The sequence below is a fragment of the Carettochelys insculpta genome, chromosome 11 (assembly GCF_033958435.1).
Source record: "Carettochelys insculpta isolate YL-2023 chromosome 11, ASM3395843v1, whole genome shotgun sequence".
Taxonomy (NCBI): domain Eukaryota; kingdom Metazoa; phylum Chordata; order Testudines; family Carettochelyidae; genus Carettochelys; species Carettochelys insculpta.
The window spans coordinates 18,793,242-18,810,306 of NC_134147.1; the positions used below are offsets into that span (position 1 = coordinate 18,793,242).

General features: G+C 46.9%; 1 protein-coding gene across 2 annotated transcripts; it reads right to left on the bottom strand.

Moving 5' to 3' along the window:
- Nucleotides 1-362: 362 nt before the first annotated feature.
- LOC142018958 (solute carrier family 22 member 6-A-like) lies at nt 363-16,416 on the bottom strand. 2 transcript variants are annotated; one of them, XM_075005237.1, is made up of 11 exons: nt 16,100-16,416; nt 15,569-16,002; nt 14,067-14,170; nt 12,698-12,852; nt 11,378-11,546; nt 5,909-6,032; nt 5,237-5,352; nt 3,957-4,171; nt 3,053-3,161; nt 1,660-1,863; nt 363-1,369 (listed from the first exon to the last, which is right to left on the bottom strand). In XM_075005237.1, exons 2-11 carry the CDS (start codon nt 15,968-15,970, stop codon nt 1,285-1,287), a joined length of 1,683 nt encoding a protein of 560 aa, XP_074861338.1. In that variant the 5' UTR covers nt 15,971-16,002; nt 16,100-16,416; the 3' UTR covers nt 363-1,284. The 2 variants fall into 2 exon arrangements, with proteins under 2 accessions (XP_074861338.1, XP_074861337.1); XM_075005236.1 differs by having other exon boundaries at nt 15,569-16,416.
- Between the last annotated feature and the right edge of the window lie 649 nt (nt 16,417-17,065).

Sequence of the window (17,065 nt, forward strand, 5' to 3'; positions counted from 1 at the left end):
ACAATTTAGCAGGATTCAAAGGAGAGCTGGCCATCTATCTGGATAATAGGAATATCAATAATACAAAGAGGAGTTTTCAAAGGGCTACAAACCTCTGGCCTCAGACATTAAGTTCCCCAGTCTGTGACAAGCATAGCTGTGTGAAATTTTTCAACCAAAACTGGTTTTCGCTGAAAAATGTAGATTTGGTGACACTACAATGGTTCATGACTTCATCTGGGTTTTGTTGAATTGTTCATTTTGGGAAGTGGGTGCTGGGAGGAATCTTGAAAAATGTTTTGACTTGGTGATTTGAAACTTCTTTGCTTAGAAATTTCCTTCAATTGTTGTCTTATAAAAACTATTACAAAGTGGAAAAGCAGTTTGTAATCAAAGTAAAATGTTTAATACAAAACAAAAGTTTTATGCATTTTGATTTTTCTGGCAATTTTGAGCCATTTCACTTTCATCCAAAAAGGATTTTTTCAGATCACTGAAAAATCCATGCCTTGCCCACCCTTAATGACTGTTCAAGATTACAATGAGATTTGATAATGGGGAGATTATTTCACATCTGTCTGCTGCAGGGTTTTCACATCTTCCTCTGAGGCATCAACTGCTGACCGCTGTCAGAGAGACTGCATGGACTGGGGCTGTGATCCAGTCTGGCAGTTTCTATATTTTGTCACTATTTCTGTACGTATTCTTACAGACTTTCCGAAGGATTGCCGTGTGCCTGTCCCGCGGAACTGGGCCAATCTGTGATTAAGGGCATTAACACCTGCTGAGGATGTGGCCCCAGGAGTATTTGATGAGTTGTTGGGTACCATGTGTTGGATCCTAGCAAAGTACTACCCGGTTTTGAATTACATGGAGGATCTGCAAAGAGCCGTTGATTTGCATCCTGCACCTTGCACATCAGCAGGCCCAATGGTACAAATTCCTGCAGCGATTTGGAGGCCAATATGATGTTGATTCCTTGCATGAAGTGCAAAACTCAATCCCTGTGGAATTGTCACTGATGCCTGCCTACTTCTGGCGTGATTAAACGTGAAAGAGGTAAGGGAGAATCTTCAAAAGTGCCTAAGCCTCCAAAAGTGATTTGGAGTCACATTTTCAAAGGTGCCAAGAGATTCAGATAAGTGTCTAGTGAAATTTTCAAAAGTGTCCAGGTAAGGGAGGCACCTAACTCTCATGGGACCAGCTAAGTCACCACTGAAAATGGAATATAGTCTCCTAAGACACACAGACACTTCTGAACATTTTATCCATAGACCCTATAATAGTCGGTTGTTTTTCCTTCCTTCAATTGGCTTCCTTGGCTGGGTCTGGCAGGGTGGATTTCAGAAGGGTCTTCATCTGTTGTTCCTCATCTCTCAGATGCCTGGTTCTTAATAAAAAGAATCAGAAAATATTAACAATTATACAAGGATCAACAGTTGTATTTGTGTTAAAACATTCTTGGAACTAATGGGGGCAGATCCCAGTGAGTGTAAATCATCCACAGCTACATCAAAGTCCATGGGCTACGAGATAGATAGAGCTAGCTATCATTTCGTGCTTGTGTGCTCTCTCTCTCTTTCCCTCACTCGCTCACTCTCAGTGCACATTTAACAAGACCTAAAGCCCCCACATGGCGCATCATGGCTACTTTTCGTCTCTCTCATTGATTCTACTAACCGTGTCTCCACGTCCTCTATGGTCTCAGCCAAGGGCACATTGAGTGTCTCTGGCAGGAAGGCAGCTACAACGCCGGAGATGACTGGGGAAGCTCCATAAATGATCGGTGGCAGGAAAGAAATGTACTCTTCCAGCATCTTCACTAATGGGGCAATCATGCTGCCTATGCGTGCTGTCGTGTTGGTGAAACCCAGGCCGGTCTGCCTGTGAATTTGAAATCATAACAGAGCTATTAGCATAAGCCACAATGATGAGAAAAATCTCACGAGGAATAAGCCAAGCAGTCCCCTCTGCCAGGCCCTATGCACCCGTACAGTAGCTAGGGAGATCGTATAGCTGAGTTCTTTTCCCTGCTCTGCTGCAGACCCACTGCATGACTTTGGGCAAGTCATTTCCTCTCTCTGCATTCACCTCTTTTCTTTACCACACTCAGCTGCCTTGTCTATCATGATTATGAAGAGCAGCGACTGCTGTCATTGTGTGTCTGGACAGCACCTCGCAAAATAGGGCTGTAATCTCACTTGGGGTCTGTGCAGCACAAGGTACAATGGGGACCCGATCTCAGTCAGAGTCTTGCAGTGCTTGGCAGCATTGGACTGTGGTGGGGGCCCTGGACACTAACTGAAAAAAATGGGAAGTTTCCTGGGAGTAGGTTACCCCACAAGTGCTGAGTTCCTTGCTGCTGTAACTGGGCCAGCTAGATCTTTGGTTTGATGTGGCAGTTCTTCACTTCTAAAAGAACGGTTGTGTGTGGGTAGATTGAGATACCCTCAGCGGGCCCTCACTTGTCAGGTGGCACATCCTCAGCAACTGCAAAGAATCAGGACCAATTGTCATGTCCTAGCGTGGGCATCTCCTAACATGCGAGGTGCCCAAAATCTTTAGTAGAGCTGGTCAGGAAATTGTCTTCCTGGCCCCGGATCAATTCTGAGATTTCAAACATTCTTATTTTCAAGCAGAATGAAATGTTGAAATTACAAAATATGTTGTGACTTAACCAATATAAAAACCCTTTGTTGGGGTCAATCACATTACTTTGTTTCTGTTTCAGCCAGTATGATGTCAGTACAAAAAGTGTGATGTTTTATTTACTAGCATTAGCTTACACAATGCAAAGCACAAGGTTATTTCCAGCTGGAAAAATGGAATTTTTCATTGCAGAAATGTAGTTTGCAACAGGCTCGTCACTTTGGGTTTTTTTTTTTCCCCTAACCAATTCCCTTCTGGGAAAAGCTGTAGCTTTGATGAAACAGCTTTTTCTGACAGAAAAATACATTTTGACGAAAAATTCCTGAACCACACTAGTCACTAGCCACTTGGCCCTGGTTCTTCACTGTTCAGCTGGGTGGCATGTGATGTTTGGACAGCACACTATGATTTTTTTTCTCCTTACCTAATCACTGTGGGGTACAGCTCGCTTGTGTAGAGGTAGACACAGTTAAAAGAGGCAGCCAGACAGCCTTTTCCAAAGACAGCCAGAACAGTGCGCAGGATCTTCAGATCTTGATGGAAGCACATAGTGGAGGAAGAATAAGCATGAGAAAAAATGCTGAAATGTTCAAGAAGGGTAAGGAACTAATGGGATGTATCTCAGCTATTTAGCATCAGCTGTAGTTCCACTAATGCCAGTGGGGCCAGCTCTCCAGCTGGTGTAAATTAGCATAGCTACAGTAGAGTCACTGGGGCCAGATTTCCTGCTGGTGCAAATTAACTGGAACTCCATTGGTGTCAATGGAGTCAAAGCCCCAGCTGTTCCATTAAAGTAAAGATGTGGGGAGAAATCAACAGAGCTAAGCTATCTTACACAGCTGAAGATCTGTGTCTCAGTTTACCATCTAGAAATAAGAGTGATATTCCTTTTGTTGTTGTGTGTATATCGATTGTGAGCTCTATGGGGCAGGGCTTGTCTCTCACTTCAGAATAATGTTGGCCTGATCTTTGCTCAGGGTCTGTGCAGTGCCTTGCCCAATGATCAAATCCCTTCAGCTTTGCTTGTGAAACTGTCTGTTACCCCTCATGGATAATGAACACATCATCCACTTCACAACCATCTTGCAACAGACCAGCCCGGCTCTGGTCAAATGTGTCTCTCGGGTTGTTCCCGGGAAGTATAGACATATCCTTAGCCACAGAACACAGCTGTGACATTATCAGGAACCTTGAGACCCATTTGCTTGCCTGGCTCTTCTCCCGCCCCTGCTGCTGACCATATCAGCTAGACTTTGGACCTCTGGTATGACCAAGGCTTGAAAACACTTCTGAATCAAAACTGAAAATCCAGGGCACTGAGTAGTCACCTTGTGGAACAAAGATATTGGCTAGGATAGAGAGTCCCGCCAGGATGAGGACCATGGCCTGTGTGAACCGGCGCCCAATGAAGCTGATTGTGAGGACTGAAATTAGTTTTGCTGGGAAATCAACCGCTCCAAAGACCATCTGGATCAAGAAGATATTGACACCAAAATTCTCCAGGTCCATGGCCAACCCATAATAAGCAAAGCTTGTGGAGAACCTGGAATGAAAGAGACGAAGATTGATGCACAGGGGGTCCTTACCACTGAGTTTATTTGTTACAAGCATGTTCCTTTTTAGCAACAGGTCCAAGAAATGTGCTTTGTGGGAGGAGTCAGAACACCTGGGTTCTCTTCACTGCTTTGGGTGGCGGTGTGGTCTAGTGCGTTATCTGGACTGGGTCCTATCTATGCCTGTGGAAGGGGGCTAGAGTCTAATGAGTTAGATTGTGAAGCAGCTAGGATCCAGGACTTTGGGTTCTATTCCCAGCATTGGAGGAGGAGTGGGGTCTGATAGCTGGAATAGGACATGGTGGGGGGAAGGATCCCTGAGTTCTTTTCCCACCTCTGGGCATGGAATGTGTCCGAATAGTAGGAATAAGTAAATAGGAGCCAGGATTCCTGGGTCCTATTCCTGCTTTTGGGTAGAAGCACCTCCTGAACGTTTTATTTTTTCCTATACAATGGCTTCTAGGTGGGATTTACCAAAGTCTCACTCAAACATACAGAAATGTGACCAAGCACAATGTTGGCCTGCAGAGATATAAACTGACTGTTGTGCCAATAGTCTGAGCTGTCATTGACATGCCATGGGATGAAATGGAGCATCACTGGGCTTGGTAGAGCTGAGGAAAAAAAAATTATCTAAAACTTTTTTTCAGCATGAAATGCACATTCAACAACACCAAAACATTTAGGCATTTCTTGTCCCTTTTGCTGATGTGTTTCCATTTAAAAAAAAATAAAGCATCCAAAAACAAAAAGAAATTTAATATTTTGAGGTTTGATCCAAAATTAATCTTTGAGTTGAAAATTCTTTTTATTTTAAAAACATCTTAAAATATTTGAAATCAAAGCAAAATGTTTAATTTGGTCTTTAAATTTTTAAAAAATAGTTTCCTGGTAAAGAAAATGATTTGTTTACTGATTTTATTTTTTTAAAGAAGTGCCTGGTTTAAAAAGTCCATTATTTGCCCTATTCTTCAGCAAATTGCAGTGCCGGGTTTCCTTGCTGCTTTATATCACTGTCTAAGCCTCTCTTTATGCGAACACATGAGTCGACTTACCATACAAAGCAGAGACAGAAGGAGATCTGGCGCATGACAGGCGTCCGCACCAGGTCTGTGATCATATAGCTGCTCTTCACAGATGCTATTTCTTTCTGCATGTTGGATCTCAAGACCTGAGGAGAGAAGAGAACACTGGATAACAGGGCATGGGGCCTCCATTGTGGGAAAGGCCTGGAAACACAGCAAGAGAATAGGAGGGAAAGAGATTTTAGGTTATGCTTGTCTCAAAGCAAGCCTCAGCACAGACCAAAAACCATGTACGTTTACGAATGGATACACAGGAGAGTGTGCGTGGGGATGGAGGGATAGTTGGAAGGATGGATCCAGTGGTGCATGTGGAGGTGACGTACAGACTGCATGGGGATGAATAGAAATATGAAGTATATGAATGTATGCGTGTAACAATACACGTGTTTAATTTGTAGAGATGGATGTAGAGATGGCTGGAGAGATGGTCATGTAGGTACAGCTGTAGGTAGATAGACTGACAGAAGATGCTTTGTACATGAGAATCTCATTGTCTGAGACCCTAGCGAACATTACAGCCAGTTGCACTGCTAGTGTACATCTGCCGAGCCTCCATGACATGAGTGCTGCCATGTTAATTTATACTTGCTTGTCTCGTGTGTCTAGATGGGCTGCTGGAGTTGGTGGGATATCCAGTCTTACCTCTGTGTTGAGTTTGTCTCCTTCTTCCTTCTTCCCATTTATCCTGGCCACTCTCTTGAGCTGCTCCACTGCCTGGTCATGTCTGCCGGTTATCACCAACCAGCGGGCGGACTCCGTATACCACCTGGGAAGCAGAAGACAAGAAAACACACCTGTGCTGAACACATGCATTGACCTCATTGTGCTTGCATCGGCCCCACTGGTGCACAGTGCAGTGCGTCTTCACTAGGGGCAGTGCCCAAAGCCAGTGCTGGCATTTCAGGGCACAACCCATGACAGAGGTAGGAGGGGGCATGTGGAATAATCTTGGTGGAATCTACATCCTCTGCTCTGGTTTTTTCTTCCCCTGCTGCCTGGAGTAGGGCAGCCTGACACTCCATTCCCACCAGGAGACAGTGCATTGGCAGCAGGTGGTACTGCACCCTTCCAACAGAGGCCAATGCTCCAGAGGGAGTGAACAGAGCAGGTAATCACCAGAGCAATCACTTTTACTGAGATCCATTTCCAGACTCTGACAAATAGAGGCTAAGAACACCATTCCTACATAGGTTGGCTAACAGCCATCAGTGGACCTAACCTCCATGAATTTATCTAGGGTTCTTTTTTTAACCCTTTTAAAGCCTTGGTCTTCACAAACTCTTCTGGCAAGGAGTTCCACAGGCCTAATATGTGCCATGTGGGGGAAAAAAAAATTCCTTTTGTTTTTTGTAAACCTGCTACCCATGAATTTCCTTCGGTGGCCCCTTGTTCTTTTGTCATGCGTACAAGTAAATAACTTTCCTTTATTCACTTTCTCCACCCTCCCCAGTCATGATTTTATAGACCTCTATCTTATCCCCAAATTAGTCTCCTTTCTTCGAAGCTGAAAAGTCTCGATCTTTTGAATGTTTCTTCATATGGCACCCGTTCCAAACGCCTAATCATTTTTGTTGCCCTCTTCTGAATTTTTTCTAATGACATTATATCTTTTTTTGAGATGAGGCCACCATATCTGTATGCGATATTAAAATGTGGACGTACCATGGATTTATATAGAGGCAAAAAGATATTCTCTGTTTTTTTCTTGATCCATTTTTTAATGATGCCTAACATTCTGTTTGCCTTTTTGACTGCTGCAGCACATTGCGTGCATGCTTGCAGAGAACTATCCACAATGACAGCAAGATCTCTCTTGAGCTGTTATAGCTAAATTAGTCCCCACCATTTTGTATGTATAGTTGGGATTATATTTTCCAATGTACGTTACTTTACATTTCTCAGCATTAAAATTCATTTGCCATTTTGTTGTCCAGTCAGTTAGGTTGTGAGATCTCTTTGAAGCTCTTCACTGTCTGCTTTGTTCTTAACTACCTTGAGCAGTTTAGTATCAACAAGCAAATTTTGCCACTTCGCTATCTGCCCAATTTTCCACGTCATTTATAAATAGGTTGAGTAGGAGTGGTCCCAGTACAGACCCTCGGGGGACACCCTAGTTACCTCTCTCCATTCTGAAAATTCACCATTTATTCCTACCCTTTGTCTCCTGTCTTTTAACCAGTTTTCAGATCCATGAGGGGGCCTTCCCTTTCATCCCATGACAACTTACTTTACTTAGAGCCTTAACTGAGAGACCTTTTCATAGACTTATGCTTCCTCAATTCTCCCATTTAGGGTGGCCAGTTATACAGCCTTGCTCAGTAAATACCACCACCAAAGTTATTAAAAATTTAATTAATTTACTGGCGCCGTTCCAGACAAAGGCTTTCTGAAAATCTAAGTATGCTATATCCACTGGATCCCCCATGTGCACGTACTTATTGACCCCCTCAGAGAGTTCTGGTAGATTAGTAAGGCATTATTTTTATTTCTGGAGCGCTTCCACGCATGCAGCCTGAGGTCAATATTGTACATTCGATGGCAGGACAGAGTTATGAACCTGGAAGTCCTGGACAGAGCAGGAGCCACGAGCATCGAAGCCATGATTCTCAAAGCCGAGCTTTGCTGGACAGGGCACGTCATATGAATGGAGGAGTCGAGAATCCCTAAGCAACTCCTCTACGGTGAACTCTTCCAGGGAAAAGGAATCATGGTAGGCCTTGCAAGAGATATAAAGACTGCGTGAAGGCCAACGTTGCTCATGATGGTTTAAAACCAGATCAGCGAGAGCAGCATGCAAAAGACCGAACAGGCTGGCGTGCTCTCGTACGACATGTGTATGACAACTTTGAAGACCAGCTACACGTACGCCTCGTTGATGCTCATGAGAGGAAGAAAGCAACAGCAGCAGCTGCACCAACAGAGCCCAGACATTTCCCTTGCCCCCACTGTGGATGCCCATGCCATTCAAAGCTTGGACTCCTCAGCCACGTGCGAGTCCACAACCCGATGAGCCTGTGCAAGCTCAAGACGTCATCGTCGGACGCAACGGACTACCTACTAATTTCTAGCCCTGTGGTATGGCTGACGTGTAGGCTTGTTGTGTGGAGTCTTATGGTGGTGTCTAAACTGAGGTCCCCGTGGACTCCAGTGTCTAGGGTATGGCACAGGAGTTCCCATATGTGGTTGGCTATGCCATGGAGGAAAATCTCTGGCATATGATGAGTCAGTTCTCTATGTCACTGGTGGAATCAACAAGTTGGTAGGAGGGGAATGGTGAGGTGAAAAAGGAGCCTGTCATCCTCCTCCTGGCTAGAGAATTGATCAGGAAACAGATGGTGCTCCAGTGCCAGTGAGTCTGGGTCAGTGCTGAGGAGGAGGCATTGAGTTTTGGGGATACCAGCAGATTCCAGTGGTGAGAAAACTATGGTGCCGGTGTGGATGCTGCCATAGCACATTGCGGTGCGGTTGATGGTTGCTGTGCCAACTTGTCCAGAACTGATAGGGACATGGCAGGAATCTTGGCACTCATAATGCCCCTCAGTGCTGGCGTGCTGGCACTGGGTGTCATGTTCTGCAGCAGTACAGCTGATGGTATGATTTTGATGCTGGACGGTGCCCTCATGACTGCGGAAGACGTGTTTAAACCTGTTCCTTCAGTAACAGAGCAGTGCACATCCATCCTATCGGTGGCACGGGTGCCGCTGGATGTCCAAGGTGTGTCGTACAGGCTTATTGCCACCAACGTGCTTGGGGATCACTTAACCGTCACTAGAGGCTTCTGAGGCAAAAATGACGCACACCTTGTTGAAGTTTTTAAACATTTTTTAGTTGTTTGAGATGTAGAATGGGTTGTATTAGTGCAGGAGTCGCATCTGAGACCGGGTGAAGGAACTTTTCCATTGGGAGTAGTTTTAAACGCAAATCCCTGTCCATCTGCGCTCTCATGTTTAGCTTACTGCAATGAGCGCATTTAGGACAGCTAAGTTTCCCCCAAACAACGAAAGCACTGGGAATGCCTATCTGACAGGGCACCACATCCTTACAGAATATACAGCATTTAAAACCTAGTGAACCAGCCATCTAAGGAACAAACAAGGAAGGAGTAGAAAAAAAATTTTTTTTTTAGCAATTGAAGTGGAGAAGGAACAGAAGTTTACCTATTGTGGCAGCCTGCTGCCTGGGGGCTCCAGGAGTCTGCAGGAAGGCAGGTATACCAGCTGGTGGGGTAATGCTTTCCTGTTCCCTGAGTAAACCCAATCAAGGCAGGCAGCTGGAGCCTTCTTAGGAATCAGCTGCAGCTGAGGCTGATCAGCACTTGTGGTCAGCTGAGGCCCTGCACTCCCTATAAAAGGCTCCCTGCCTAGTAGCAGAGGGAAAGGTTTTGGATGGTGCACAGCAGGAGCAGGAGCAGGAGCAGGAGCAGGAGCAGGAGCAGGAGCAGGAGCAGGAGCAGGAGCAGGAGCAGGAGCAGGAGCAGGAGCAGGAGCAGGAGCAGGAGCAGGAGCAGGAGCAGGAGCAGGAGCAGGAGCAGGGAGATACCCTGGAGAAGTGATGGGCAAAGTGGCCCAGGGTGAGGTTGCTACATTGGTGCAGGGGGGAAGGCCCTGCCAGCTGCCTCTTGTCCGCTTAGGGAGCCTGGGCTGGAGTCCAGGGTAGAGGGCGGGTCTGGACTCCCCCCACCCTTCCCCAGAGGGACACCCCACTGGAGCAGGTGCGGGCCTGCAAGCGGACTGGCTTTATCCTCCCCATTCGGGACTTGCCTACGATGAGGATGGCTCGCTAAGCAGAGACACCTGCCTCTGGAAAGGTGTGGGCAGATAAGGGGTCTCCGTGAGTCTCTGAGGCACAACAGAGAAACTGCCAGGAAGCGCAGGGACCCACAGGGGCTGACAAGGGAAATTGTCACACTATCTAGGAGAACAACTACTTAGCTCTCTAGGTAACTATGAAGGAAGAAGATGGGAGTTTCTGAAGAGCACTGCTGAGCTCCCGCTCTGGCCAGGAATGGTAGCAAAGGAACTGAGCTGGGGAGCCGCGCATGCGTGATGGCAAAACACCAAGAAGCACGAGCTGGGTACTGTGGTGCCTGCTTGGCTCATGAGGACACTGTTCTAAAAGCCTTTGATCGATGGTGCAGGAACACGCTCACACGGGCTGTGGAGCACCCGCAGGACATCTCTCTTGAAGAAATGGTTATTTTTCAGCAGCTCCCCTCTCCCCAGTCTTGAAAACTGAAAATGACTTTTTTTTCCTTTCATTGAAAATTTTTGAAGAAAACAGATGTTTTTCTTTTTTTGGAGGTGGGGAGGAGAGTCGTCAGTCATGGAAAACAAATTTCATTCATCATAACTTCAACCCTCCCGAATCGTACATATACCCTCTGAGTCTCGCCTTTTCCCTGGTTTGCTGAAACCATTGCAGGTATGATACACCACAGCTTCCATAGCTCTGTGTTCATTATGATTTATTATTTGCATTCCCAAGATGCCTTGAAGGCCCGGTCATGGGGCAGGACCCCATTGTGCCAGTGCTCAACACAAAGACAGTCTCCTCCCCAAACAGTTTATAACTGAAGAACAAGACAAGCAACAACAGGTGGAAACAGACAGGGGAGCGCAAGGAAACAGGGAGACAATATTGGTTAACTTGATAAGCAAAGGGCTCTGCACACCAGCTGCCTACTCATCAACAGGTATTTTTGTAAGCCTCACGGAAAAGGAGAGGTTGAGGGATTTGAAGGAGGACAATGAGGTGACTTTGCTGATGTGCACAGGGGAACTCCTCGCAGCTGCCGGGGGCAGCATGGAAGAAAGCACAAAGGGGCGTGTTTGAAAATTTAGGAAGGGGATATCAGAGGCAGGCATCTTAGGACAGCTGGAGCTGGGAGTCAGCGCTGTGCTAGTGTATAACAGGTGAGAGAGCTACAGTGCAGGAGCCCATGGATAGCTTTGAGAGGGCAGGTGAGTAGTTTGTGTACGATGTGATGAGGACGGGAAGGCTTTGGAAGGCTTGTTTATTTACTTTCTTAAAGTAGGTCTTCTTCCTGCTGTCTGTGAATAAAGCAGGCTGGAAGGGGAATGGATAAAAAAGGAAAAGGGTGAGCTGACCTACCAGGAGTAGATGAAGAAGATGAAATAGGGCAAAGACACCACAAGCTGCAGCCAGCGCCAATTGGGGATGGCGTAAGCCACCCCGACCAGAAGGAACTGTCCGGTCGTGTAGAAGTAACCATATATGGTGCCCACAATGGCCCGTGTGCGGGTGGATGTCCATTCCACAGCTGGGGAGAGAGACATACAAAAGGAGAATGATCTCCGTCCTTGCGCTGATGACCTCCAGTGGTGAGAACATGTGCAAGTGGAGGCAACAGGCAGCCGGTACAAAGAGCGTACTCCTGCCCTTTAAGGCTGAGACGAAATAGCTCCCCAGAACCTGCATTCCCTGCTCAGGCCTTCTTCCTCTACCACCTGCACCCCACTTCCTGGCAGTAGCTGGTACTGCACCCTGCTAGAGACGTGCCATCCACTCTCCCCATGGCAGCACCCAGTACTGCGTCCTGCGGCAACACCAACCCATGCTAGCTGTAAGCAATGATTTACCCTGCAGGGCTAGAGCTGCACTGGTCCCCCAGGGGCAATAGGCCGCACGGCCCTCTTCATTAGTACTGCACAAGGGCACACTTATGCATCCTGAAGTACATCAGCCACAATTTAAAAAAAAAAAAAAAAAAGTTGGTAATTGATTAGTCTGAGTCCTGCTAGTTTCTCACACCCAGGTGACCCTGGGTCCTCCAGTTCCAAAAGGACCAGTTTACGCTGTATGGTACAAGGGATTTTCTAGTAGTGTGCGGGGAGTTCAGTAGCTCCCAGCTGATGCACATGGCTCGCACCTGTCCTGTAAAGGCCATATTGTGGCATCTCTCTTATGGACTCATCCTCCTCTGATGATGGCACTCCACTTGAGAGAGCTCCCACCCCATTCTCGGGAACCCACGTGCTATTGGAAGCTGCCCAGTTTTGCAAAGGACATATGGTGGCATCTGTGTGATTTAATCATGGAGGTGGGATTGTTCCAGATAACTCAGTTCTCATATAGGTGCCACACTTTCAGAAGTGAGGACGGGGTCAGATTTCAAGGTGCACAGTACCTGTTTAAGCACCAAATTAATGTGCTGAGGTCTTATTGACGGTAGGAAATCAGTGAGCCAGGGGAGAGAGCTGCTGAGTGCTTTGGTAAATCCAAGCTGGACTGGGAGTTGACTTTTGGAATATCTAGCTCTTGATTTTTTGATTTTTGGAGCTGTGTGTGCATCTGGCCTCACTTTGCTCCCACTACAGAGTAATTTGTAAGCTTCTGGAACAAGGCACCTCCTTCCACCTCCAGTAGCCAGCTTGTCTTGCGTCTGGGATGGCAGGCACTGGGCACACTTACACAGAGAGACACCATTCAAGGTGATGCCGGAGAAGGCCATGCCGGTCAGGAAGCGGAAGGTGCAGTAGGCAGTGAAGCTGGGTGAGAAGGCAGTGCACAGGCCTGTGACAGCCATCTGCAAGTAGCACCAGATCAAGAGCGACCTGCGGCCAAACCTGACCCAGAAAGAGCCAAAAGAACAGGTGAGGGAAACCCAGGGTACTGAGTCAAGTGTGTGCAGCGTAGGAGTGAACCCTGGTACCGGGGACTCTGGGTGCCATTGACTGCTGTGGCGTTCTAGCTAGGGGAGGGGACAAAGAGGCAAGAGCTCCCTGTTCTACAACCAGCTCTGTGGTATGTGACAAAGGTTATTGATGAAAATGCTTCATGACATGGTGCTGTAGCTGCAAATAATGAGGCCTCCAGGGCTGGACTAAGGCAATCTGGGACCCATCACCTGGCTGGTACGGGAGTGTCAGGACAACATCCTATCTTGATTTTAAAAGCTCCTGTTAGACATTTGCACCATATTTCTGGTCTGAATTTGACTAGCTTCAATTTTCAGCCACTGGATCTTCTTACCCCTTTACAGGCTGGCTGGAAAAGCCCTCTGCTATCAGATTTCTGCTCCCTGTGCAGGTACCTATATAGAAAGCCCCATGCTGTGTGCAATAACATGAAATAAGGTAAAAGCTCACCCCGCAGTGAGAGCTTCTGGCTGGTGAGGTGTGGCCCACTCCCCATTCTGAATGGGGGCAGGGGCATGCAGCCACCCCTGGGCAGCGCTGTGATTCCATGTGTGAGCTCCATGCACCCCAAGTCAGGAGCTAGGACCAGCCTCACCTCACAGGCCCTCAGGAGCTGCTGCTGCTGCAGGGCGAGTGCAGGGCAGGCTTGGGGCTGCAAGACTCATCTCCCTCAAAACCTCCAAATCTCTGGTAGCCAGGCCCAGTTCCCCACCAGGGTCTCCCAACCCCACGCCAGGGCCTCCAACCCCCACGAGCAGGACCCTGCCCCCTTCAATGATAACATGAACAGAACAAACGTCGTAAGAAATATCCTCAAAACAAAATAAACAATTATGAAAAGAATTTGTGAGGCTCCACTTATAGATTTACATGAAGCCAGCTCTTCACCTTAGCTTCATAGATGAAGCTCCTCAAATCTCTCAGTGTCGGGCACATTTTCCAACCTTTAAACAGCCTTGTGGCTCTCTCTGGCACCTCTCCAACCCAGCAACAGACTTGTGGAGTTGCGGATACCAGAACAGGTTCAGAACTCCAGGAGCTGTTGCCTCATACAGAGACATCACAGCTTCTCTCCGCTTGCTTGAGATTCCTGATACCACAGGAACCAGCCTTGCTCAGCTTCGGAATGACACCGTCCTCACCTGTCTGACAAGCCTCCAAAGAAGATGCCTCCCACCAGGATCCCAGCCATGTAGAGGGACTGAGCCATCTCCTTCAGCTTCCGGGAGTTGCACACTAGGTCCCACTGTAGGAGAGAGAGGAAATGGAGCTTGGCTCCAGGAGAAATCGTGGCTTGTGTTTGAGGCCCTGACTGGGGCTCAGAAAATCTGGGTTTGATTCCTGCTTAGGCTGAAGGTTTCAGAATCATTGGGGGCACTTAAACAGCCAGTTCCCATTTTAATGTATTCATTACAAAGCCAAACGTCTACATTAATGGGAAATGATATCTGCAGGGCGCCACGACCTTACTCTCACTGAGCCTCAATGTCTAGGAATGAGGGAGGATCATCCTCCCTTTGTCTATTTAGATTGTAAATCCTTTGGGTCTCTAACTCTGTCTGTGCAACACCCAGTTCAGTCGGGTCCTCCTCTCATTTGGGTCCACACAGCACAATCTCAGTTGCGGTGCCTGGCATGATGAGTGCCCTTATCTTGGTTGGGATCTGTGTAGGGGGCTCCTGATTTGAGCTGGGGTCTGTGCAGCATCTGGCGCCTGGGTTCCCCAGTCTCAGCTGGGCTCTGTGCCATGTCAGCCACAACAGGGCCCCATTCCCAGACTGGATCTGTGCAGCACTGGGCACAGGCAGTCTACGAACTCAGCTAGGATCTGTGCAGTGCCCAGCAGAATGGATCTTTTAGACACTAACATAAGATCAAATACAATGATCCCATGTGAGGCAGATGGCTTGAATAGAGCATATGTTGAAGAGATCTTGACCTCTACTCCTTGGTCTGACACTGACTTGCTGTAACCTTCGGTAAGTCATGCTGCCTCACTGCCTCAGTCTTCCCCAACTGTGAGATGGGATTGTAAGGTTTAGTCACTAATGCAAAGCTCTTTGAGATCTAGAGGAGAGTAGGACTAACTCTTAGCATCATTCAGGGTTCCTTTAATGTGCACTAGTGGATTACGTCCAGTTTCATCAAGAAGACACCAACTGCAAAATGAACAGGCAAATTCCCACCCCAAGCAGTGCAACCACAGCTTCCTTGTACTGCTACACTGATGGAATCCAGCCTCTTGGAAGCACAAAGGCTGTGACCTGCTTTTCTTACCACCTTTGCAATGGCAGCCACTTCAAACTGCATAGATTGAGTCACCAGGGCGGCCAGAATGTAACTGAGAAAAGCACATGAAATTCTGCATGGATTTAGGTTCCATGAAACCAACCCAATGTCAATAGACATGAAGGGGCTGTAGGTTAATGCAAATTTTAAGTTCAGAAGCTAAGAAGAGCAGGGTTCATAGCTATTGTGACCTTTTCTGCCTGTAGGACAGCGAAACTTTGTTGCAAAAGTCTGTGAAACGGGTATGCTTCCAACAAAAATATTTTCAACTCATTCACTCCCACATCCCACCATGGGCTCAGCATCCTTTATCTGCCTGACTTGCCACACAGCATCGGGTCCTGCTCCCACATACCTCTGTAACGATGGTGCTGGTGAAAATGCCCTTGTCATGCACCCACCCATCAGCACAGGGTTCAGTCTCCACCGTGGTTAGGTTGGTGACTGTGGCGTTGGGGTCTAGAAGCTGCCACTGAGGGTTGACAAAACGGTGGCACATCTCCAGTTTTCCATTGCTGTCCATGGGGATGGAGACCCTGAGGAGCTCCTTGACACTGATCTTTCCGGTGAGATTGGTGTAAGAAGTGTCGTTGATGCTGATATGTACATGGCAATGGTGATCAGAGGTGGCAGCGGTAAAGTTCTGCAGGAGGTTATGGCTGGCCATCATAAAAACTGGAAAGGCCAGTAAGACAACCAAGGTGATTTGAAAGCGACCCATGCTCCCGACATGGTCTAAGAGCTCAACAAAACTCATGGCGCCCAGCTGGAAGATTCAGCACTATACGTCTGGGTTAAGCAAAAACAATGGGGTGCTAATAACCAGTTTTACTTAAATAGGATGATTAATTGTAAAAACTAATGATTGTGCAATCAAAATACCTACCCAGAAAGACATTAATTTGCCCCCCGCTTGTATTCCTTTACAACTTCAAAGACACAAGTAAAGTTCAGTGCTTCCTAGAAAAAGTCAGCTGTTGGCAAATAGTGTCCATGGATTCCTGAGTGTGTAATCACCAAAGAGGTGGCATTGAAGTATATTCTCCCTAAATAACTGAGTGTCTTGGCTCGTTGCTTCTCCGTTGTTGCAAAAACTGCCACGCAACCGTTCTTAGTTTTTGTCAGTTGAGGGGGAACTTGACACACCTTTTCCAGGAACTTTAGCCATATAAGAGGATGATTTTGCCAAGCTTAAGTCCATGCTGGCCCTTGCATTTTGCCCTCTGAAAAATCAGGTGGGGCTTATATATCCCTCAGAGGGTTGTATAAGGCTTTAAGCAGGTCACTTGGTTAAAATTTTACTTTGTTTTGCATGCGTTAAGTGCAAAAAAGCAATTTGCTAGATACAGTGCCATATTTTTCGAGTGCAGAGATGACAAACACACTGATCCAAGGTGCAAAATCAGATTGCCTTTGGGTGAATATTTTATTCATACCACAGGGCTAGAAATAATAGCCGTAACTAAGAAGGATGCAGGTTTAGCTGAGATAGCACAAGGTCGCTTCTGTTCTGAGTCATTGCGAGTCTTAAAAAATATCCCCTGGATGTACCCAGCTCAATTGGGACCCTGTTGTGCAACCCCATAGTAAGAGGCAGAATCTTAGGACTGGAATGGACCTTGAGAGTTCATCAAATCCAGACCCTGCACTCATGGTATGACCAAATACCATCTAGACCATCCCTGACAGGTGTCTGTGTAACTGGGTTTTAAAAATCTCCAGTGGTAGAGATTCTACATCCTCCCTAGGCAATTTATTTCAGTGTTTAACCACTTTGACAGGAAGCTTTTCCTAATGTTCAGCCTTGCTGCAATTTAAGCACAAAACATCCCTTTCCCAAAGAACTTACAAG

Coding starts and splice junctions, on each gene's coding strand:
- LOC142018958 (XM_075005237.1), bottom strand. CDS start 15,970: ATGAGTTTTGTTGAGCTCTTAGACCATGTCGGGAGCATGGGTCGCTTT. Junction 14,171..15,568: donor CCAGCACCATCGTTACAGAG/GTATGTGGGAGC, acceptor TCTCTCCTACAG/TGGGACCTAGTGTGCAACTC. Junction 3,162..3,956: donor CAATATCTTTGTTCCACAAG/GTGACTACTCAG, acceptor GCTTCCATCAAG/ATCTGAAGATCCTGCGCACT.